Raw genomic sequence first — 25,701 nt, forward strand, 5'->3', positions numbered from 1 at the left:
TCAGTGCCTCATTAGAGTAGTATTATATGGTGTTGGTCTTTTTGTAGCTGGCTTATTTCATGCCACATACTGTCCTCAGTGTGCACCCATGTGATAGCATACATCAGAATTTGACATATGAAATGGAAAAGTGAAAAGGAAAAGAAATATTCCATTGCATGTCTAGGCCACATTTTCTTACCCATTCACCCATCATTGAACTGTGGGTTGCTTCCATGTTTTTGAGGTTATGAATAAGCCTGCTGTTAACTTGGTGTACAAATACCTGTTTGAACCCCTGCTTTCAGTCCTTTTTTTTTTTTTGATGGGGGGGGCAGGGATTGAACTCAGGGGCACTCAACCACTGAGCCACATCCCCAGCCCTATTTTGTATTTTATTTCGAGACAGGGTCTCATTGAGTTACTTAGCGCCTCACTTCTCCTGAGGTTGCTTTGAACTCACGATACTCCTGCCTCAGCCTCCCAAGCTGCTGGGATTACAGACATGCACCACTGTACCTGGCTTGCTTTCAGTTCTTTGGGTATACTCCCAGGAATGGAAATGCTGGGTCTTCTAGTAATTCTGTTTTTAGGAACTGCCATATGTGTTTTTCCACAGCAGCGTGCCATTTTACATTTCCACCAATAGTGCACAGGGGTTCCAGTTTTATCGTATCTTCATCCACATTTATTTTCTGCTTTTTTTTTTTTTTTTTAAAAAAATAGTAGCTATCCTATTGGGTGCAAAGTATTATTTGACTGTAGTTTTCATTTGCATTTCCCTATTGATGAGTGTGATATTGAACATCTTTTCATGTGATTATCAGGCATCTGTATATCTTTTTTCGAGAAATATCTAACCAAGTCCCATTTTTGATTGAGTTGTTTGCTTTTCTTGTTGAATTTTAGAAACTCTCTATATATTCTAGACATGAATCTCTTACTGGGTATATGATTTGTAAATATTTTCTCTCATTCTGTAGGTTGCCTTTTTTCTTTTAATAATGTCTTGATGCACAATCAAATTTTTTATTAAGCCCAGTTTTTCTTTTCTTGTCTATGCCTTTGGTGTCAAATCCAGGAAAGTCACAGCCAAAAAACCTCTGTCAAATAGCTTCTTCTTTCACCCTGTTTTTCTTTTTCCTCAGAGCTTTAAACTTTTAGGCCTTACATATATTAAGTGGTAAATTGAAATTAGGAAAAGTGAGTCTTCAGCTTTTTTCTTTCCCAAGACTGTTTTAGCTATTCAGGTCCCTTGAGATTCCATATTGACTTGAAGATGGATTTCTTTTTTCTTTTCTTGCAAAAAAAAAAAAAAAAAGACTTTGGGATTTTAATGAAGATTTCATTGAATCCATATATTACTTTGGGTAGTACACGTTGGGTAGTTTTGACATCTTAATAATAATAGGTCTTCCAATCCATGAACATGGGCTATGTTTCCATTTATTTACGTCTACTTTAATTTCTTTCAGGAATGTTTTGTAGTTTTATATCATTGATTAAGTTAATTTGTAAATATTTTATTCTTTCTGATGCTATTGTACATAGAATTGTTTTTGTAATATCCTTTTCAGATAGTTCATTATAATAATATAGAATTGCAACTGATTCTTTGTGTACTGGCTTTGTAATAAGATATTTTACTGAATTTATTAACTCTAAGAGTTTTTGTGGAACATTGAGGATTTTCTACATATAAGATCTTATCATCTGCAAACAGATAATTTTACCTCGTCATTTTCAATTTAAATGCCTTTTATTTCATTTTCTTGTCTAATTTCTGTGGCTAGAACTGCCAGCGCTATGTTGAAGAGAAGTGGTGAAAGTCAGCACTCTTCCTTCATCCTTGATACCAAAATAAAAGCTTTCAGTCTTTCATCACTGAGTATGATATTTGCTGTGGGTTTTTCATACATGACTGTTACTATATTGAAATAATTTCCTTCTAGTCCTAGTTTTTAAGCCTTTTTTTTTTTTTAATCATGAAAGGATGTTGAATTTGTTGGTGCCTTTTATGCATTGATCAAGATGATCATGTAGGGGTTTTTGCCTTCATTCCAGTAATGTACTATATCACCATGATCAATTTCTGTATTTTTAAATGAGTCTTGCATTTCAGGAATAAATCATCCAACCATTTACTTTTAATCTCAGTGTCTTTGTACTAAAAGTAGGCTTCTTGCAGACATATAAGTTGGAACTTGCTTTTTTATCCACTCTGATAATCTCTGTCTTAATTGATACATTGAGAACATTGGTGTTTAAAATGAGAATTGATATAATTGGATTAATATTTACCATATTTGTTAGTGTTTTCTATTGGTTGTCCTTGCTCTTTGTTGGTTTGTTGCTACTTTAATCTTTTGCTTTTTTCTCTCTTTGTGTGTTTAATTTTTATGATTCCATTTCCTCTCTTCTTTTAGCATTTCAGTTAAACTTTTTTTTGGGGGGGGGTACCAGGGGTAGAACTCAGGGGCACTCGACCCCTGAGCCACATCCCCAGCCCTGTTTTGTATTGTATTTAGAGACAGGGTCTCACTGAGTTGCTTGGCACCTGGCTTTTCCTGAGGCTGGCTTTGAACTCACAATCCTGCCTCAGCCTCCAGAGCCACTGGGATTTCCACAGACATGGGCCACCATGCCTGGCCTACTTCTCTTTTTAGTGGTTGTAGTTTAAAATGTACACTTACAAGTATTCCAGGTCCTCTCTCAAACAACATTTGTCACTTTTGATGCTAGTACCTTGTAGTGACAATTCTTCCCTGCCATATGGTGTCTGTGCTCTCATACATTTTGCTAATACATAGATACATAAGTGTATATGTATGAATACATTCTTCTATTATTTTTAAAAACTTATCTGTTAGATAATTAAAAATAAGAAAAATATGTTTTTTAAAATTTTACCTTAACTTACTCTTTTTCCAGTGTTTTTCCTCTGCATATGCAGAACCCTCTTTCTGACCTACATCATTTGCCTTGTCTCTAAAGAGCTTCTCTTGACAGTTCCTGCAAGTAGGTCTCCTGGCAGCAAATTCCTTCCATTTTTGTTTGTTTGAGAACATCTTTATTTCTCTTCACATTAAAAGAATATTTTTTTCAAGATAGAGAATTCAAGGTTGGTGGGGTTTTTTTCCTTCACTCTCAATACTTTAAATATTTCACTCCACTCTATTCTTGCTTGCAGGGTTTCTAAGAAGGCAGGTGTAATTCTTATCTTTACCCTTCTATAAATAAGATGTATCCTCTTGCTTCTGACTATATAGAGATGTGTGTTCTTGGTTTATTGCTGTTTGAAAATTATTTGCCTAGGTATAATATTTGGGGGCATTTATCCTACTTGGTGTTTTCTGAGCATCCTAGATCTGTGGTGTGGTGTCTAACATTAATTTGGGAAAATTTTTTGTTTCAAATATTACTCTGTTCCTGTCTCTCCTTTGGATATCTTCATTTCATAGTTGATACACCTTTTGCAGTTAGTTGCCCCACAGTTCCTGGATACTCTGTTCTGTTGTCCTCTCCTAGTCTTTTTCCTTCTTAGTTTTTGGAGATTTTTATTGAGATTTTCTCAAGCTTAGACATTCTGTCCTTAGCCATCTACTAAAGAGCCCATTGAAGGCATTCTTTATCTCTGTCACGGTGTTTTTGATCTCTAGACTTTCTTTTTGCTTCTTTTTCTGTAGAATTCCCCTCTTTGCTTTCGTGGCTCATCTGTTCTTGCATGCCGGCCACTTTAACCATTGGCGCCTGTGGAATATCAATCACAGCTCTTCTGAATTTTCTGTCTGATCATTCCAACATCCCCGCCACATCTCAATCTGGTGCTGATGCTTGCTCTGACGCTTCAAACTGTACTGTTTGCCATTGAGTTTGCCCTGTAATTCTTTTTGTCCTTGGTGATAGACTGTCATGCTGTGCCAGGTAAAAGAAAGTGCTGTCAATAGGCGTTTGGTCACGTGGTGGTGTGGTGGTGGGGTGAGGGGCGTAGGATGCAGTCTTGCAGTGCGCTGGGGCTTCTACACGGAGAATGTTCCCTGTGATTTCCACATTCTCCACTCCACCCCCTCTGGTGGGACAGGGTGGATGGAGATGGCTGGAGATGGCAGGGTCCCTTCCCTCAGGTCCACTGGGCTCACTAAAACCCCAGCAGTAGGCTCTGGTGACCTAGTTCCACCTCCAGCAACAGAATGCTCGGCCGTATTTTGCAATGGCTCCCTTTCCCCTCCCACTGCCCAAAGCACGGGAGGGTCTCTCTGCAGCCTTCACGGCCAGGGCCTGGTAGAGCTCCAGGCTGCAACTCACAGAGCTGTGGGACCCAACGTAAGTCCCCTGGAGTTGTCTCCCACAGGAGCCCCCGCAGCATGTCAGTTGCACTCTGGATCTTCCCCCTGGCTCCCTCGGAGGTTTCCACCCTGATCCCCCTCTCGGCTCGCAGCTCCCCACCTCGGGAGACAGCGGTTTGCCCTGGTGCCTGGCCGCTCTCGTAGAGCCAGGAACAGTTGTTGGTGTTTTAGTTCCTTCGGCTTTTTATTCTGTAAGATGCAGCAGCAGCTTCCAGGCTTCTTAGCTGTCAGACCAGAAATTGGAAACCCCTATTTTTACCAAAAAGAAACTTCCAAAAGCCATTAAAACAATCCAGATACCCACCAACTGGTGGGTGGATAAATAAAATGTGGTACATCCTTCTAAAGTAGTAATATTCAGCAATAAAAAGGAATGAGGTGCTGATACACACTGCAGTATTGATGAACCTCAGACAACCGAGTGCACGAAGCCCACCGCAAAGGAACACACGATTCCATGTAAGGAAAAGACAAGTCTCTGGTGATGGAAAGTAAATTAGTGGTTTCTTGGGGCTGGAAGTGAAAATCATGGGTGACCAAAATTGTCCCATGGGGTCATATTAGGTGATGGGGAAATCAGAAAACTGGACGGTGGTGATGGTCGTGTGACTCACTCATTTACTAAACATTGCCATAGACTGAAAGCAGGTGAATCTTGTGGAAAGTAAATACAGCCTCAGTAAAGTTGAATTTTTCTTAAATATTTATTTTTTAGTTATAGGTGGACACAATGTCTTTATTTTACTTTATGTGGTGTTGAGGATCAAACCCAGTGCCTCACGCATGCTAGGCCTGTGCTCTACCTCTGAGCCACAATCCCAGTCCAATAAAATTGAATTTTTTAAAAGAATAAAGTTTTATTAGAAAATAAAAAAAAAAAAACATGAAAACAGAATAAGTCATGTCTCCTTTGATTCTCATGTTAATGATTTAAGTCCGGCACCTCCCCGCCCCTTCTCCTCCTATCTTCTAAGTTAGAATCTGACTAAGTTTCTTGCAAACACCATCCTTGTTCATTTAAAATACATTATGGATAGTTTCCATATCATTACTTTTTTTTTTTTTTTTTTTGGTACCTAGGATAGGACCCAGGGGTACTTAACCACCGAGCCACATCCCCACTCCTTTTTATTTTTTATTTAGAAACAGGATCTTGCTAAGTTGCTCAGGGCCTTGCTAAGTTGCTGAGGCTGGCTTTGAACTTGCCATCCTCCTGCCTCAGCCTCCCAAGCCTCTGGGATTACCGGTGTGTGCCACCACACCTAGCATATCATTACATTTTTTTCCATCATATAGATATACTCCTGCTGATTTACTGCTTCTCTTATTGGACAATTCTAGACCTCTTTCCCCATACATGACCCATGTGCCTATTTGTGCAATGAATTTCTAGAAATCAAAGTGTTGAGTCAAAGACATGAGCATATTTAATGCTTTGATAAATTTCTAATGGCTACAGGAAAGGCAAGTGGACTGGTTTCCCCATCCACCAAGAGTTAAGCAGGTAGCCATTTCCAAACACCCTACCAAAGTGGGGCAGCATGGTTTGTTTCATATCTTAGTTAATTAGAGGAACAAAAAAAATAGTATCTCACTGTGGGATTTAAATTGAGTTTATTTAATTATCTCCAGTGGTTAATCACTTATTCATATTTTTATTGTTTTGCGACACTTCCTATTTGAACATTTTTTTTTCATTTTTCATTTTGTGTTTTTATGTTTTTTGTTGAGTTGAAGTGCTTTTTTTTAATGTGTCTTTTTTCTTTTTTCTTTTTTTAGTTGTAGCTGGACACAATATTTTATTTATTTATTTTTATGTGGTGCTGAGGATCTAACCCAGCACCCCACACGTGCAAGGCGAGCGCTCTACCGCTGAGACACAACCCCAGCCCCTGAAGTGCTTTTTATAAAATAAGAACATAAGAACATCAACGTTTATACGGCCTTATATGTTACAAATATTTTCCCCAAGTTCATTGTTTGCCATTTAATGCTATTTATGGTAGTTGTTTTGGTTGGGTATCCTGGATTAAACTCAGAGCCACATCCCCACCCTTTTTTATATTTTATTTAGAGACAGGATCTCACTGACTTGCTTAGGTCCTCCACTAAGTTGCCCAGGCTGGCTTTGAACTCAGGATCTTCCTCTCTCAGCCTCCTGAGCCACTGGGATTACGGGCATGGGCCACTGCTCCCAAAAGCGGTTTATGGTAGTTTTTTAAAATTAATTTTTAATTTTAATTAGATATATATGACAGCAGGATGCATTTTGATTCATTGTACACAATTGCAGCACAACTTTTCATTTCTCTGGTTGTACACGATGTAGCGTCACACCATATGTGCAGTCATACATGTACCTAGGGTAATGATGTCCGTCTCATTCCACCGTCTTTTCTGCCCCATCCCCCCTCCCCTCCCCTCCTTCCCTTGGCCCCATCAAAGCTCCTCCATTTTTCCCATATCCCCGCCATTGTGGATCAGCGTCCATTTATAAGACAGAACATTCGGCCTTTGGTTTTTTGGGGATTCGCTTAGCGTGATTTTGATGCATAGAAGTTTTGTGTTATTTCTATGGAGTTATCACTCTTTCTTAAAATACTTAGAAAGGCCTTTTCCACCCAAATACTGTGTAATATTCACCTACATTTTCTCTTTTGGGTAATTTTATAGGGTTTTCTTCCCCTCGTTCTTATTTTGTTACTACTGAATATTTAATCCATCTGGAATTATTTCGATGCACAGGTTGAGATTGTAGTCTAAAATTTCTCCAAAATAATTGAACAATTGTCAGAGCACAATTAATGAGTAATTCATTCTTTACTGGCCGGTGGGAAATAGCCACCTTGATCATTTTTTCATGCTTACCTCCATTTGAATCTCTCTCTAGGGGCTTTTCCTCTCATTCGGTTCTCTGTTTTCATACACTATTGCAACGTGATTTCAATTATTTGGGTTTAGTAATAGACTTTAAGGTCTGGCAACACAAGTCACCTTTCATTGTTCTTATGAAGACAGTTTTTGGTCATTATCTTATGTTTAGTCTTCCAGGTATGTTTTAGAATCATTTTGCCAAGAAAAAGGAAAAAAAATCCTTCTGTGATTTTAAATGGAACTGAATTAAACTGAAAAATTAATTTGGTGAAAGTTAGCACCTTGAACCTTGCTACCTAGGAACATAACGTACCTCCTCTGTTTGTTGTGGTGGTTGTTTTGTTGATGTGTATGTTTTTGGTACTGGACACTGAACCTAGGGGCACTTTATGACTAAGCTACATCCCCAGTTCTTTTTTTTTTTTTTTTGTATTATTATGATTTATCTATTTATTTTTTGAGACAGGGTTTCACTAAGTCACTTAGGGCCTCACTAAGTTGCTGAGGCTGGTCTCGAACTTGTGATCCTCTTGCCTTAGCCTCCCAAGTCACTGGGATTACAGGTGTGCACCACCAGGCCCAGAAAGGACTACGTTTATATTCCTCACTTGAGATGTTTTTATTTGTTTTTGTCAGTTTTTTAAAAAAGCTGCAATTGTACAATTCTTATTTGGTTTATTATTTTCTAATAAATGTTTGGGTTGATATTGTAAAGTGAATCCTTTTTCCGCTGACTTCCAAATGGTTGTCACGGTTATAAAGAAACACTATTAATTTGGGCTAACTGATCATTTAGTTCAACTCTCCTACTAGCTCTTACTTGTTCTCATGGCTGTGGATTAATTTAAGGGCTTTTGGGGGGACATTTATATTATTTGCAAATAAGAATTTATTCCTCTCCGAAAGCTGTGCTCTGAATTCATTTTCTATCTCATCCTGTTGGTTATTGGTACGGTGCAAATCTTTACCCAAAGCCTTTTTTTCTTTTTTTCTTTTTTCTCCCCCCTTTAACAAGAATGCCTCCAGTGTTTCACTAGATACTAGTTAGTGTGATATTAAAGGCTGATATGAGCTAAAGGTGCTTCAAGAAAGTATCTTTCTGGCACTATTTTATCAAGCGTTCTTAATAGCAGTAGATATTGGATTTTTTCAAATGCCTTCCTGCATTTTGTAAGTTGATTATCTTTTTTCCCCCTCCTTTGAACTATTGATGTGGTGGAATGATAGTCATGGATTTCTTGATATTGAACCGGTCTTACATTTCTGGAATGGTCATGGTAGTTATCCTAGTGATATTCTGGTAGATTATACTTGCCAGAACTCTATTGAGAATTTTTCATAGCAATATTAATAAGTTGATTATTTCGGCCCTTTCGGCTCTGTGTGATCAGGAGTTTGCTAGTGGGGTGACCTGAACCAGGAAGATTTTCATAAATCCTGTGCCCCGGCACAGTTTGTCTCTGCGCCAGTTCTCCGGGAGGTTATTGAACACTGGGTGGGGGACCTTGTCCTGGAGACCCTCTGAGCCTAGCAGCTTTGCTGGGTGCTGTCCCTCCTCCCCCCACACAGTTTCACTCTCTCTCCCAGGAGGGATCTTCGAGTATGCGGACGGCCCCAACGCCCAGGTCATGAACGCCGAGGAGCACGCCTTCCGATTTTCCGCCAACATCATCAACAGGAACAGAACCCTGCTGCCCAACACCACCCTGACCTACGACATCCAGAGGATTCACTTCCACGACAGCTTTGAGGCCACCAAGAAGGGTGAGTGAGCTGCCCCTGATGTCCTCTTCCCACCTGGGGCTGGGCCAGAGCTCAGCCAGGGCTGGGGACCTGCAGCTTTCCCACCTGGTCCGGGGTCCTGTCAGCCCCAGTTCCACGCCACCATCAGGGGCTGGGAGGGAGGGAGAGGCCACCGAGGGTGGGTGAGGAGCAGGTGAGAGGCCATGAGAGGCGTCAAGAGGTGAGGGCAAGAGCCTGAGAGGTAGCAGCGGGGAGGCCATGCGCCCAGGCCTCCAGCACCAGCCGCACCAAAGCTGATGCTTTCTAATTTGTTTCTTTTCCATTTTATTTTATTTTGAACCGATAAATAATAATTGTTGATATTTACGGGCCCAGCGTGATGTTTTGATCCATGGATGCATTGCGCTATGATCAGATCAGAGTGTTAGCATACTTTCAGGGCAAGTATTTATCATTTCTTTGCGGTGGGAACATGCACAACTCTCCCTTTGGGGCCAAGGATGTAGTTCAGAGGCCAGTGCTGGTCGGGCCTGTGTGAGGCCCTGGCTTCCAGCCCCGATGCCTCAAAACAAGAAAAAAGACCCTCCCTCTTAGTTACTTTGAATAGACAATCCATCATTATGAACCAGAGTCACCTTGCTCGGAAAACTGCTGTCTTTCCTTAAAATCCCATCCAAAAATATCAACATGGGAAATACGTACAAAACAGATAACCGGTGGTTTCAAACGTGCAACATCTATTTGCTATAAAAAAAAGACAAGAAAAACAACCCAGCTGCGTCAGTGCCTGCGGCCACCTGACCCCAGAGGAGATCTGACGGGGGACCTCATTATTCAGGGTTTTCTCTAAATTTGTTTTGACTGCATAAGAACAAGAAAATCCTAAATGATAAAAAAAAAAAAAAAAAGTTGTAGTGAATCCAATTAAAGAGTCTCCCACATCTGAATTTTTAAGAGTAAAATACAAACAAACGTGGTGCTGTATCTCTCCTAATTAGGAGGCACATTAAAAATAAACGCCAGGGACTCCAGGTCCTCAAATGCCCAAGGAAGGTGACTTATCAACCCCTGACCGAGCAGCAGTGTGCTCTTTGTTACTACTAAAACACACACACACACACACACACACACAATGCCCACCCCATCACACACACACACCATTGACCCTCCTCATTGACAGTGGCTCCGTATCCATAGGACAACCAACCACAGATCAAAAACATCCAAGGGAAAAAAAAAAAAAAAAGCCAATTGCGTCTCTACTGAACACAGGCAGATTTTTTTTCTTGTCATTTTTTTCCTAAACAATTCGGTGTGACAACTATTCACGTAGAATTTACATTGTGCTGGGTATTACAAGTAATCTAGAGTTGACTTAAAGTCTCTGGGAGGATGTGGGTAGGATATATGCAGATACTGTGCCAACTTAGAGAAAAGACTTGCGCATCTGCAGATTTGGGTTTCCTCAGGGGGTCCTGGAACCAATTCCCGCGGATGTCAAGGGAAGCGGCAGAGATGAACTGTATTTTTACATATACATTTAATTCAAATATAACTTCAAGGCTTAGAGAACTCTGGAAATAGCTTCCATAGAACTCCCGATTTCCATGTAATTCTGCTTAAAATTCTCAAGCCTAAGGAATCTCATTCCCAAAAACGACTAGGTCACCCTTCCTGGAATATGATATCATGGCCCCCTGCTTTCCATCTTCAAAGCCCTTATCACAATTTTTAGCTCTATAAATGTGTATTTAACGTCTTTCCCATTTTCCCCAGTACCGCTGAAGAGAAGACTCTCTCTTGATAATTGACACGATGCCCTGGCACCCATAGGACCGGCATGTGGTAGTCGCTCAGTGCAATGACGGTTGAATGAAGCACTGAATGCATGACATGGGTTGGAGGCACGGGAGCCTGAGCATCGTTGCCCAGCGCCCCTGTCAGCCAAGCCTACGGGACAGCATCATCCATGCATTTTGGACAGACTGGGACCACCCACAGGAGACCCTGGCCTTTCTAAAGAGCTCCCAGTGTGTAGTTAAGGATGATTTTGCTCCAATCCAGGGCAGTCCGTCTCCTGGGCTCGCAGGTGCAGACCCGTCTATTCTCCCTACTGCTGCTTCGTTTTCCAAAGCCCGGTTATGGGGTGAGCATCTCAGCCCAGAAGGGGAGCATAGCCTGGCTTTGGAGCCAGATTGCCTGGACTGTAGCTGTGTGACCTTGGACCTTCCTCATCTGTGAAATGGGTGCACCTCCCAAGCGTTCAGGGAAGTGTCTGTCACCGTAGTCACACCAGGTATTGCTCTGGTTATGCTCGGCTCCCTGGCCCTCTACGCGCTGAGCGTCAGTTCAGGGCTTTCCCATGACTGGGCCCCACCTGCCTGCCTGGTCCTCTTGGCTTCTGTGTGGAAGGTCCAAGGCTCCCTGACGTGGAGCACAGTTACTGTCCCTGTCTTGGAATCTCAGAGCCAGCCTACACACAGACCAGAGGCTCCCCACGCGGGTCAGCCTGGAAGAGCTGCGCTCTGCCCATCAGCTCTCCTCCCTGCCCGAGTCCTCCCGCTGTCTTCCCAGCATGCCCTGCAGCCAGTGCTGCGCAGCCAAGTATCCACCTCCCTGCTGAGAGTCCACACTGCCACCCTCTGCCCAGCCTCCTCCGGCTAGAAAATGACTACATTCAACTAAAACGGCTCCATAGAAAGGTCAGGACACAGAACAAATGCCTGCAGTCAGAACACAGAGGCCCACGTGGGCACAGCCAGCCCAAAGGGCGAGGTTGAGCCTCCAATCCAGTTTTTCTAAAAATCACTAAAATAACATGATGCCTCCTTAGTGGTACCTTAGTGGTACCCTGCAGCTCCACACAGGGGGCTCCCAGCCAGGAGGGGGCCAGGGCAGGGTCTCAGAGCCCCCCGGGAGGGTTTCCTCCTGGAATATATGGTCCCACCCCACATGGAACAGGTTGCCTGCAGCAGGCCACAGACAAAATCCCCCAGCTCCTATAAGTCCAGCCCTAGGCTCCCAAGTGACCAGAGCCACAGCCTCTTCCCACCCTATACCAGGTCACATGACTTACTTGCCTAAAACCTTGAATGGGTCCCCTTCCCAGGTCATCCATCATCAGACCTCATCAAGGTTCCAACCTGACCTTCCAGCCCCATCTGGGCCACTTGGCCTCCTAAACTCTGGGTTCTAGATTCTAGCCATACATTCCATCTCAGGGCCTTTGCACATGCTGTTTCCTCTGCTTATAATTCTTTCACCCCCACCTCACTCCTGCCCTGCCCTTAACTATCTCACTCCTCCTTCTCCTCGGACACTTCCCAAGCAGAGGTCAGTCTCCTTTCACATTTATAACACCCTGGGCTTTTCTTCCACAGTCCTGACTGTGTGTGTGTGAGGAATGCAGCGGGCAGGGGTGTCCATCTCAACCCTTAGTCTGCAAGCCTGTCTCTTCCCCGTTCCACTACACGGCCTCCCGTCGGCCTGCACACAGGAGGCACAAAAGCAATGTGGTATTTTTGTCTGATGCAAAAATGAATGGATTCCCAGTGTGTGTGAAGCTCCCTTAACCAAAACTCCTCCTTCTGATCCCTGCAGGAAGCAAGGCTTTGCCCTCCACAGGTCCCTGAGTCAGTGGCTAGACCCGCCTGAAGGCAGGGGAAGACCACAGGGGTGTGGTAGCAGGGCAGGCGGACTTCCTGGAGGAGGAGATGCTGAGTTGCACTTTGAAGGATGGTGGGAAGTGGGGCTGCGAGAGCAACGCAGAGAGCGGGTGGGAATCGTGTCATTTGAAGGAGGCCAGTTTACACACTTGAGAAATCCTCGCAAGTCAGCGTCCACCTGTGCCAGGTGTTGGGGATCCCAGAGTGGGCAGGGCCGAGGTGGCTAGATCAACTGGTGAGTGCAGGAAAGGGGGGTGGAGCCTGGCTGGGCCCAGGAGCCTTGGTTATAAGAGACAAACCTGCTCAAGCAGCATCACACCCCGGGTCAAGCTCTGATGCACCATCCTGGGTTAAAACCCACTTTCCCTTTGTTGCCCCTTCCATGTGTCCCCCTGGGGCGACTCCCCGCGGTCTGCCGTGGGCGTCCTAGTGGGTGTCTTTGGGTACACACATGTCCTCACGTTTGCTGGGCATGAACTTGGTGGTGGACGTGTAGGGTCCTAGGGGCGCATAGACCCAGCCCTGGGGTTTTCTGCAGGGTCCCCCAGTCCCGTCCTTCAGCGCAGGGCGGGGCAGCTGCTCCACAGCTTCACCAACACTGGGCAAAGTCGGTTTATTTTTAAATTTTGGCTGTTCTGGTGGTTTATGAAATGGTTATCTCGTAGTGGTTTTATTTTCTATTTCTCCTGATGATTAAAGAGGTGGAGTATTTTTTTTCTTATACTAATAGGTCAGTTGAATATTCATTCTTCCCCCTCATATTTTTTATTGGTGCATGATAGTTGTACATAGTGGTGGGATTTGTTATTACCTATTTGTACAGGCCTAAAATGTCACAGTGTAATTTGGCCCATATCACTCCCCACCACTTCTCCCCTCCCTCCCTGCAAACATTCAAATATTCTCTTTCTGGAAGTGCTTTTGAGAACTATTCACCTTTTTTTTTTTTTTTGCAGGGAATCAAACACAGAACCCCATGCATGCCAGGCAGGTACTCTGTCACCAAGCCACACCCCCAGCCCTTCAACAACTTTCCTCTCTCTTTTTTTTTCTTTCTTTCCAACTACTTTTTAAAAACTGAGTTGCTTGTCACTTTCTTAGTGTTTTCTAGGAGCTCTTTACATGTTCTCGATAAGAGTCCTTTGTCGGAGCTATGTGTAATACAGCCATGGGACACGGGCTTGCCTTTACATGGCTTAGTGACGCCTGTTGAGGAGCAAAGTTTTAATTTAAAGAAGTCTCGTTTATTAACATTTTCCCTTCTGGTTAAGGTCTTTTGTGTCTGTTGGGGAAGTCTTTGTCTGCCCCGAGGTCCTGAAGACATTCTCCCCTGTTTTCTTCTAGCAGCTCTGTTGTTTTTAACTTTCATGCATGGATCTATGATCTGTGGACACTTGATCTTCCGGGTGTGATGGGAGGTGGAGGTGGGGAGTGGTACGTTTTCCTATTCAATGCTGGTGGAAAAGAAAACTTGTGCTTCTCTGCAGAAGTATCGTGCAAACCTTTTGCCTAGGGGGCTGTTTCTAGCCACTGTAGAAATAAGTTAAGGGCCCATCCACAGGAGGATGGAAATACTGGGGTCTGGTTATACCAAGGAATTTTAATCGGGAATAAAAAAGAACAAACTTCTACTACACGGAACATCATGGATGAACCTTGCAAATATAATGTGAAACAAAAGACAAGTGGGTCCTTGGTGGGGGGAGGAGTGTGTGCTCAGGATTTTGCCTGGACGCGGGCAGGAGAGAACCCTGTGGGGTGTTGAAGATGTGCTGCATCCTGATCTAGGTGGCTCAGGATCCACGAGGACATGACCGATGACGCAGTGCTATGTCAAAGTTCATACACATTGCGTGTTGACGGTGAGCTCACTTTCCAATCTTGTGCCGCATCTCGGTTTTTAAAAATAAGTTTCAGAGAACGCCCTTCTGATGTGGATGCAGGCAATGCCGTGGGACGCCAGAGGAACTTCTCCTCTTGGACAGTGCCCCCACGGGGCACCCTCCGTCCCTCAGGGAGCAGCGTGTTCCTGTGATCTTTATTTTTTCTTTTGATCTTTGGTTTTTAAAGTTGTGTTTCTCAGGAGCAGCGTTAGGACTCTTCCCAGGGAGGGCACTGGGGCCTGATTCTGATTAATCTAGTGATAATTCATTTTCCCTACATGGATGTTCCTGTCACTGCTGTCTCTCCCCAGCTGAATCCAGCCACCTCAGGCCACGTGGGGTGAGGGGACACAGAGGCTCAGAGGCTGGCACTGCCTGCCCCACCAGCTCTGGTTGAATCAGCCCTCCCCCCGCCGCATGAGACCCAGGAGGCTGTTCCCAATCAAAAGGGACTTTCACTTATTGTCTTTATTTTGAAATGTTTTGTGGAAAATTAAAAGATGACTGACTGCCCAGCGGCCTCTGAGCCAGAAACCCAGAGAGCGTCTGTGTTCTCGTCCAAGTCCGACCGGAGCTCCCCGGGCTCCTGGGCCTTCGCTTCTGCTCTGGGCTGCTCAGTTCCTTTTAAGACATAAATTGACTGGGATAATTTTTGCTATAACTACAATCGCCATGGAAAAGGGGAGGGGGTGCATTCAGGCTGCGGACTCCTGCGATGACTGTGAACCCCTGAGTTACTGTAAAATGACCAGAAAGTGGATTCCAAATTGAAGCCACAAATAATGTAATTACTGCAGTGTGCGCTCGGGGCTGCCAGAACCAGGGTTGGCTGCTGCCCTGGAAACATCTGGAGGGGAAAGCTGTGGCTGCAGCAGCAGCTGCTGCGACCCTGGCCCCGGTCCCGTGGGGTAGCAGTTGTTGCCTCCGGCTGGAAGACCCTCGGAGGACAGAAGGAACTAGAGAGGACAGGGAAAGGGAAGCAGAGAAGACAGGTGGACGCCGGACCGACGTCTCCCGCCACACCTCAGAAGGAAACCCAGCGTGGGCAGCACCATCGTATCACCAGTGTGGTCACCACTGTGGACACCCATAGGTCAGCACCACACTGACTGTCGCCAGCCACGGCGGCGTCACCTGCGCTCTTGACACCAGTGCCACCACACTATTCTGCGGTCATCTTCTCCATCGCTGTGTGGCAGCAACATCTTGGCGGCCACCAACCCCATCAACACCAACACGACCATCCTTCCTGGTGTTATCATCACTGTCACCGTCATGGGCCATACCTTCCTCCTCACCCACCTCATCAAAGTGTCATCCCCTCCGTTGGAACCAACGCCAACATCACCATCCCTACGGCCCTCATCACCATCACCACACGACCGTCGTCATCACCCGCAGTCTCCATCCCACTGATACTGTCACCAGCGTCACCACCTCCTATCACCATCACTATCGTCACGGCCACTGTCGTCATCGACACTGTCGTCATCGCCCCTGCTGTGACAGGGACAGTGTTGATGTCTTTGACGACACCAACATTGGCAACAGTATCCCTTGTGGCTGTCACAGCGTCCCTGTCAATTTCCCCGTCATGGAGGCTGTCATTATTATTGTCTCCAGCCTCATGATGGGTCTTCTCCATCACGTCATTATCCTAACCATCAACATCAAAATCAAAAGCCTCTCCAAAGCCACCCAGCCACCCTCGAAATCACCACACCTGTCACCTGGACCTTCCACCCCCTCAAACAGGATCGGGGTGGGGGCCTGGGGAAGGGGTGAGGCTGGAGGCTTGTGCAAGGCAGGAGAGTGGGCAGGTGTGCCTGGCGGCTCCGGGGCATGGATGAAAGGGTGAAATCCAGCAGGAAGGTTCTAGAAGTGGCAGAGGGAGCGAGGGAGACCACAGCCATGGCATCACGTGTTCAGAATGAACAGCCCTCAGGAAAACAGAATAGAGACAGGAAGTGCTGGGCCAGAAACCCGGACAGAGAGGTAAGATGGGGAACAGGAAAGGCACAGACTTGGTAAGGGGCCCATGTGGCCCAGCCTAAGGGCTGTCACTTGGTCCTTGTCACCATCTCCTCCCTCTTGGTATCCAGTGTCTGTAGCTAGAGGGAGTCACAAGAGGCCTCTTCCCCAGGGAGTTCCTACTCCAAAGGTGACAGTGGAGAGGCGGGGGCTCCGCACACTTACGAGGAGGAGCAGGAACAGCTGAGAGCTGGGGCCACCTCCCTGTGAAGGGAGACTGCAAAGAGAACTGTCCCCAAGTCTGACAGCTGGCCAGAGACATTTGTTCTCCCTGGGGATCGTGGCTCACGTGCCCACACACTGCCCACACGTGCGCTGGCCGCCTGAGGCTCGGGCAGGGACAAACGGTGCTCCCCTAGCCTGGCCTCCAGGCCCAGGACCGCGGAGCACCAGGAGGCACCCTCTGACTGGGGTGGGCCACTCCCTGCACTTGGCCTTGGACACAAGGAGCCCGGGGTCGCCCTCGGTGCTGACTCAGCTGCTCTCCGGCCCGTGTCCGGTGACCCCAAGACTCCTAACGACACTGGCTGCCTCCCACACTGCTCTGCGTTCACCTGGGCCCCAGGTGGTGTTCTCCAATATCCTTGGGAGAAGTTGGAATTTCAGGAAAAATAACCATTTTGTATAATGCTCCCATGCCTGGGAGGCAGCAGGGCGGTGGAGGTAGCACCCTTTCTGCTGGGTTCTAATCCACCCTGGGTCCCTGGGTCCCTTGGAGGGCCACACTCTCCCCTGCGATTGGCCTCTTCTCCCAAGACAGGGTCAGTGGGACCACGCTGACTCGCCCACCAGGAGCCTTGCTCAGATGGTCCAGTTCCAGGGCATGACCCTCTGGCCTGGGTCCATTCTCCAGGGGGAGGAGCCAAGCTTCCAGGGCTGTGCTTCTGGGCCCAGGGGTGAGCCAGGGACAGCTGTCCGCAGAGGTGCAGACGGTGATGGCTAGGAAGGCTGGATGTCCACATGGAGGGAGAGAGGCCCCTGTGGTTCAGGATGGAGCCGGTGATAAAACAGAAGGGGCAGGCGGGGGACCAGAGGCCACCTCTTTCCACACCACTGTATGGGAGATGTCTCCATTCCCACCTGACCTTGCAAGCTGCTAAGAAGGCACATTTCTCAAAATAGGGGAAAGGACACATTTTGCTTAACGGTGGTTAGCTTGACTCCCATTTAAATATTTAGCCCCGTGGCCCAGGATCTCCAGTGGTACTCTGGCTCTAGGACCTGTAAATCTTTGCGGTGGGCCTGTGCCCAGGCCACTTCCAGAGGGGCATCAGGCAGCTAAGACGCGTCTGTTACAGGGAATACGGATGCTTGGGCACTGTGTCTGGCCCCCCCCCCCACGTGCTTTCTGGGCGTGCCCGTGGGTGTGTGCTGCGGTTCCCAAGAGCCCAGCCTGGGAGTCACTCCTGTCACCTTGATGCATCTCTAATGGTTGCACAAAGCAGAAACCAAAACCCAAATGGCCGAAGCACAGAGAATGCGCTGGCTCAGAATTCAGGGGCCCGCTGGGACTGGGCTCCTATGTCTTTCCCTCCCTCAGCTCTGCTCATTTCCACGTTGGCGGCCCACGGACAGGACTGCTTCCTCCCCGAGTGCGGCTCAGCCACTGCGGGGGCGGATCCTGCTTCCAGGAGAGAGCCCCTTTCTCAGGCGGTCTCCTGCACCCTATTGGCTCTGACTGGCCACGTGACCATCCTCTCAGCCAATGGCCATGAGCAAGGGGAAGTTAGCGAGTGGTTGGCCTGGGCCTACGCCACATGCTCAACCCCTCTGGGTAGGGAATGGGAAAGCGGGTGGAGACAGAAAATGAGAGATGGTGGCTGGGAGGACGAGGTGGGGTCCTGGAGAGCCCCGTCTCCCAGTGTACCCAAGAGGCCCCCTTTATACAGCTCTTTTAGTAAAATCCTTGCCCTGCGCCCCCACTGTTCCAGGTCTGCTCATTTGATGATGGGCTGAGTCAGGGATATGGGACCACCCCAAACAAGCACAAAGCATCTGCTGTCTGACCTGCATGGGCCCCAGGGCCTCCGCAGAGGGCACCAATTCAGCATCCGTTCAGGGTTCCAATGCTGGTGAAGCACTGTGGGTGCGGCAATAAGCAACAGAGATCATGCCAATGCCTCTTTGGAGCTTACAACCTAGCAGGAGGAGAAAGCCAACCAACGAACAATAATTCTGGTGATCATTTAATAAAGAAATAGAGCAGGGTCACAGGGCACTTAGTGTGCTAGGACTGGACTTGCTATTGCAGGTTTGGGCAGTGATGGTCTCCGTAATAAGACACACAAACGCAGAGATCTGACGGAAAGGAGAGACAGAGTCATGTGGATATCTTAGGGGATATTCTAGCTAGAGGAATAGCGAGTGCAAAGACCCTGAGGCGCCTGGTGCTCACTGTGTCTGGGGATCATCATGGAAGCCAGAGGGGCTTCAGTGTTATGAAATGAGGAGAAAAGGATGAAAGAAAAAATATCAGAGAAGTGGCAGTGGTCATGGGGACAGGGAGGGGGACAAGCTGCAGTAAGTAGGTCTTCTATAGACTCTGGAAGGATTTGGGTATTGACGTTGCATGAGTTGGGAACCCTTGGAGCAAAGGAGTGACATCACCCACTGCGTGTTCATGAAAGGCTCGCACTAGCTGCAGAAGGGACAGCGGGGAGGATGACTGAGCTTCTGCCATCAATCTCATGAATGATGGTGGCAGCTGGGACAGTTGTGGGAGTAGGCTGGAGCAGAGGTGGTCAGATGGCGGTGTGTTTCAAAGGTGAAGTGGCAGGAGCTGACGGACTGGGGCATGGGATGCCAGAGAAGGACCGGTGTCACAACAAGTCAGGGCTTTTGGCCTGAGGGCGTGGGACAGTGGGGGTGCCCTTTGCTAATTCGGGGAGGCTGGGAGGAGAAGAGGGGGTATGCTTGGACATGTTGATCTGAGATGCATCCTAGTGTCCAAACGGTGACGTTGGGGGAGAGGGGAGCCGTCCAGGCCAGGCCTTAGGGAAGGTCGGGGCTGGAGGGCGGAGCTTGAGCGCCACCAGCCAGGACCTGCTTCACTCTGTTTGCTCCTCAGTTTCCCGCGAGACCCGGGGATGCTGCTCCCGTGGTGATAGTGTCACGGGCGACCTCACGTTCGTGCCAGGAGTGTTTCCTGAGGACGGGCACTGGCTCTCATCGTCTCCTCCGCTTCCTCGAGCCCCTCTCTTTCAGATGAGGAAGGTTCAGAGACCGTCCGTTGCCCGCCCTTCAGGGGCCCCGCTGTTTTTCCCACGTGTTTATGGGATGGTCCAAGTCACTGCCTCCCCGGGCCCATGACCCCTAGCGCTGACCCCGGTGCTGCCCTCCCCTCTCCTGCAGCCTGTGACCAGCTGGCCCTGGGCGTGGTGGCCATCTTCGGGCCGTCGCAGGGCTCCTGCACCAATGCCGTCCAGTCCATCTGCAACGCCCTGGAGGTGCCCCACATCCAGCTGCGCTGGAAGCACCACCCGCTGGACAACAAGGACACCTTCTACGTGAACCTCTACCCCGACTACGCCTCTCTCAGCCACGCCATCCTCGACCTGGTCCAGTACCTCAAGTGGCGGTCGGCCACCGTGGTCTATGACGACAGCACAGGTGAGTGACAGGGCCCGGCGGGGGAGTGGAGGGTGGAGCTCCGACCTGCTCGCCCAACACAGCCACCCCTGGAAAAGACTGTCCCCATCCATGCCCAGCTTCACCTGTCACACCTGCTCGCCCTCCCGGTCACACCCCTCCCCCCGAGGCACCACAGTCGCACACCGAGCTCAATCTCAGCCCTCCTCACACCTGCCTCACACCTACCCCACACTCCTACCCAAGCCCCTGCAGCGTGAGTGCTCAGCTCTGTATGTGGTACCCAGCCTAGCCCAGCGTGCACATCTGCACCACACCTGCACCCACACCCACACCACACCTGCACCCACACCTACACCACACCTGCACCCACACCTACACCACACCTGCACCCACACTTGCACCCACACCTGCACCACACCTGCACACACATCTGGACCACACCTGCACCACACCTGCACCACACCTGCACCACACCTGCACCCACACCTGTACCACACCTACACCACACCTGCACCCACACCTATACCACACCTGCACCCACACCTACACCACACCTGCACCTGCACCACACCTGCACACACATCTGGACCACACCTGCACCACACCTGCACCCGCACCTGCACCACACCTGTACCACATCTGCGCCACACCTGCACCACACCTGCACCCACACCTGCTACACTTATACCCCCAAGCACCATTCCAAGCAAACTCATCTGCTCTCATGCTGCGCTCGCACACGGAGCTTACTATGGGTGCCTTGGTGTTAAGAGTGTACCCACTGGAGCCAAACCACCTGGGGTCAAGTCTAGCTTTCCAACCCGATGACTGGGTGGCCACTGTGGGCCCCAGCTGCCTCAGCTGTAAAATGTGGAGGGTAAAGGGTGTGGAGGGTAAAGGGCATGGTGTACACAGGCACCAGCACTCAGTGTGGTCGCTGGGGTCAGTTCTTCCAATGCTCCTCCACTTGTGCCGAGCCGCACACCTGTCTCCACCTCCACTCGGGCACCAAGATACCTTATCACGCCCAGCTGTACTCACACAGACACCAACCCCCAGCCTACCCCTGAGGCTGTGGACCCCAGCCAAGGCCAGGCTGCCGAAGTGAGCACTGGGCTCCAGTCTCATCCTCCATGGCAGAGGGAGCACAGGGGCCATGGGGCCTGTGGCTCTGAGCTGCAGGCCCTGGGCTGGACTCCCTGGAGTAGAGGCACCTGTCCCACGCACCCTGCACAGCTGGAGCTGACACCAGCATTCTTCTGAGTGGGACCTGCTTGGCCCAGTCCTGTCTGACCTCCAAATCTAGCCTACCACTTGCCTTCCAGAACACTCTTACTATAATGCGTTACCATCTGCCTCTCAAGCCCTGGGCCCCTCCGTGTGGGTCCAGAGCACATCCCTACCAGCCAATCCAGCAAATGCATTCTGGGCCTTCCCTTTGGACCCGTCCATTTCTGGGAGCCAGGGACACCTAGAGGAATGAGACTCAGGGCTCCATCTTAGCAAGGCCTGTGTCATGGGGGAACAGACAGGGCACCGCATCACGGTCTCTGTGCAGCTGTACACAGAGAGCTAAGGAGCTGCAGAAAGTTCCAGAAAGGACCTGTGCAAGCCATTGGAAGGGAAGAGAGGAGCCCCTGCCAGTCCCTGGCTTCATGCTCAGTCACCTTCACGGGGGTGAAGGACAGGCAGGGGAAGAGGAATGCTTCCAGGTCAGTGCGTGCAGGAAGCCAGCGCTGGTCCGCCGTGAGCCAAGTGTTTTTGCAGGTGTGAACTCATTTGATTTCCTTTGAGCCTCGCAGGGACTCTGTGGAGTGATGAATTAGAAATGAGGAAACCGAGGCTCAAAGAGGCCACAGACCCTGCCCACGCCTGCCCAGCTGGTCAGAGCCCACGGGCTCCTGCAGGCGGGTCGGCCTCCTAAGCCCGGGCTCGTAGCTAGTGTGCAGCTAGTTCTTCTTCCCTTTCTTTCCAAAGACTCAAGTCCCAGGATGTTTCTTAGCCTGGCCTCTTCAGAGAGAGTGACCTTGGCAAGTCACTTAGCCCATCTGGCCTCGCGGTTTCCACGTGTCAAGAGTGTCCAGCCTGGAAGAGCCCTCGAGCACTCAGGGCTGTGATCCAGCCTGGCCCTTGATTGCCTCCTCGTGGGGGGTGGGAATGGCAGGGAGAGCCCGCCTCAGAAAAGCTGTTTACTTACCTCGGGGTTCTGCAGACATCCACTGAGCTCCTGCTGTACCCAAAGCACCAGAGCAGATCCTTGAAAACAGGGACCCGCCCCCTCCTTAGCGCCCCGGCTCAAGGGCTCTTCCATCGAGGAGCATTCCTGCCGGAGCCGAGTCACCGCCAGTGTCACTGCAGCACCGTGGCTTTTACGGCCGAACATCTGTTATAGTTTAGTTCTGGAATGTCCCCCCAAAGTCTCATGTGTGGACAGCTTGGTCCCCAAGGCAGCAAGGTCCAGAGGCGGGGCTCAGGGGAACTGATGGGCCCAGGAGGACCCTGACTTCACCAGTGGATTAATCCAGTGATAGTGGAATGACTCCCAGGAGACGGTGGAGACTGTAGGATGCGGGGCATCTTTGGACGGAGTGAGTCACAGGGGACTCTGTTTTGTCCCCGGCCCCTTCCTCTCTCCCTCCCTCCCTCCCTCTCTCTCTGCTTCCTGGCGGCTGTGACCTGAGCAGCCGCCCTCCACCACGCCCCTCCGCCATGATGTTCCTCCTCACCTGGGGCCCGGAGCAGAGGGACTGGCTGACCAGGGACTGAAGTCCCTGAAGCCGTGAGCCAGAAGGCTTTCCTCTAGGTTGAAACTGGCAGGTATTTTGACCAGAGGGACAAAAAGCTGACTGATTCCGCCTCCCACTCTGAAGGATGTCTGTCTCAGATTCGGCTCAGGGCCTGGTGCAAGGTGGATGTTTGTAAATGAAAATCCCGTTGAATCAAACTCTAGTTAGATATCCCAGGGAAGAGTGTGGGGGTGAAGCAATGAAGGCTCTGCGGTCTCATCTTTTCATTTTCTTTCTTTCTTCCATTCTTTCTTTATTTCTGAGTAGTCACCCTGTTGTAGAGACCCATGGAGGTCACTGGTCATTTCAGGCCATCAGCACTGAGAATCAAGGGACATGTGCGTGCCACCGGAGCTAGAGGCCTTGGTGACAGAGGCTCTGTGGCCCTGTTAGTCATAGCTGACTCACAGGACAGGAGAGGGACTGGCCCCAGAGCCTGTGGCTGGAGGGACCAGGAGGGGCCTGGGGAGGGCATCCCAGGGAACAGCAGGAGCAAAAGTCGGGGGCTGGGACAGTGTGTGGCAGTCTTATCAAGAGGACAGCCTGGCCTGGGAGAAGATCAGCGTGGAGGGACAGGCAGACTAACAGGGTGTCTGTGGCCCTGCCAGCTCTGACGTCGGCCCCAGGGTTCAGATTTCACGATGTGAGTGGCTGCGGCCCTCAGGGTTGTTGTGCAAAGGAGTCGAATGGTGGACGCAGCTTGAGAAGGAGCTCGTAGAGTCCCAGGGAGGACCGAAGGGGAGGCCCGAAGCAAGAAGACCAAAGAGGAGGTGGCTGTCTTGGTCCTGGTGGGGACAAAGGGGGGTCTGAGTCTGAGGGGTGGCTTGGAAGAGAATTGGGCGGAATGGAAGAGGGGACCCGATGGGAGAGGGTGTTGAACATCGGAGCATCCTGGGCACAGAGCGGGCAGAACAGACCCTGGTGTCAACCACCGTTCAGGACGCTGGGCCTCCACCTGGTGGGTGGGGTGGGCTTGGAAGGGGAAAGTGAGCTGGCACACCCTGACGGGCACCTCACTGGTGACATTGCTCAGAGCCGATGCTGAGGTCTGGAGCTTCCTGGCTCCGAGCCTCTGGCTCTGCACACGGGAGTCACTGGATCCTGAGATCCCACGGCCTGGAGTGACCAGTGACCTCTAGATGGGCACCACTCTCCTATAATATGATTAATTCCTTAAAAAAAAAAAAAAGAGAGACACTTGCATTTTCATTTCTTTCCCCAGCGCCCAATACATTCTTTCCTGCAATATTTAATTATCATTTAATTTAATTTGTTTTTTTTTCATTTGACTCAATTCCATTCAGTTCCATTCAAAAGAAAAGCTTTTAAAAACAAAGAGTCAATGAGAAAAGCGATTTAGTCAGGAAGACAATTGGCATTAGGGATTTGGGATTGGATTTAAACAATAAATTTAGCTTTGAAAATGAACTGTGGGTAGCAAGAGGCGTGCTTGCAGGTCAGGACGTGGTAGGTGGGGCAGGACACCGCACTAGTCCTTAGATCCATGGAGTGGGAAGTGTTCTAGCTTTCTGCTTTGGGGGTACCATTAGGGGGTGTCCATTAGGATAGCTGGGTTTGGGCCTTTCTGGGGCTTGTTTCACAGCTCCACAAAGTCAAGATGCTGGGTCGATCTTGCCATGGCCCTCTTGGCTTTCCCCTCATGGTCTCAATAGAGTGGCTGTAACTCCGGCCATCACCTCTTCAACCTGATGATGCCCCACGCAGGAAAGAAACAGGCAGGAACTGAAGGGATGTGTCTTAATGTGAGTCGTACTTCTTATGGAGGAAAATCTTCCTGGAACCTTCTAGAAGATAGTCCTGTCTAGCTCGCTGGGTCCATGCCTAGTACTCTAGAAACTGTCAAATGGGAATGGGATTGCCTGGGTTGGCTCCTCCCAGTCATGAGTCATCTCTTGGGACTGGCACCCTGCCACCAACCAAAAGCACACTTCTTTTAGCATGCCAGCAGAGAGTGCATCTGTCAGCCCTTCCTACAAGAAGCTGTGTAAAAATAAAACACCCCGAAAATTCAGTGGCTTGAAATAATAAGCACTTGTTAGCTCCTAAGTCCCGGGGACCAGCGACTTCCCGAGTGTGGCTCGGCGGTTTTCCTGGTCTCAGTTGCTGGCTCACCTGTCCGTTGGACAGTCTCAGCAGGCCTTGCAGGGATGACAGACGTGCCTCAGCTCTCCTCCGCACCTCTCTGTCATCCCGTGTGCTACCACGGCACACAGGCAAAGGACGTGGATACCAGCAGGCAAGGAATGGGGCTCGCCCTGCGGTCGACCAGCACTTGCCCCTTTGCGCTTTGCCGTCTCCACCATCCCAACCCAATCCGTGCATCATCAAGGGGAAAGGAGAGGGTTAGAAAAATTGGAGTGGAGAGGAGGGTCCCAGCCTAGGAGCCAAAAGACTGGGTCTCAATGTTCCATCCCTTCCTAGCAATCTGCGAACCCCCAGGAGGGTCCCTTCACCTCCGCAGCCCTCAGTTTCTTTATCTGTCACGTCGGAATGAAGGTCTGCGTTCTCCGTGCCTTCTAGGATTTTGGGAGATGGTTAAATAGGGTAATGAATGCAGAAGTGCTTCGTAAGTGGAAAGCATGATTCCAACAACCGTGATTCACTGCAGATATTTTGAGAGGGATTGATTAGGGAAGTGGCCAGGAAGGAAACTCGGCTCAGGCAAAGGCTGCCCAGTCCTGCACTGGGGAGGGCCGAAAGCAGCCTCCGGCCTCCTTGGGGAATACACTGATGGGCAGGAGCTCGGGCACTTGCTGCCGGCGAATGTGGGTCACCATGCATT

At 49.2% G+C, this 25,701-nt stretch overlaps 1 protein-coding gene across 2 annotated transcripts in view; it reads left to right on the forward strand.

The window, feature by feature from the left end:
- Grik3 (glutamate ionotropic receptor kainate type subunit 3) overlaps positions 1-25,701 on the forward strand; it is a 205,794-nt gene that overhangs the window by 116,283 nt on the left and 63,810 nt on the right. For both annotated transcript variants that reach the window (XM_076862952.2, XM_076862953.2), the window contains exons 2-3: positions 8,787-8,963; positions 19,873-20,130. In XM_076862952.2, coding sequence (XP_076719067.1) covers positions 8,787-8,963; positions 19,873-20,130 — 435 coding nt within the window. The remainder of the gene's footprint in view (positions 1-8,786; positions 8,964-19,872; positions 20,131-25,701) is intronic.

Source organism: Callospermophilus lateralis, chromosome 7 (genome assembly GCF_048772815.1).
Source record: "Callospermophilus lateralis isolate mCalLat2 chromosome 7, mCalLat2.hap1, whole genome shotgun sequence".
NCBI lineage: Eukaryota > Metazoa > Chordata > Mammalia > Rodentia > Sciuridae > Callospermophilus > Callospermophilus lateralis.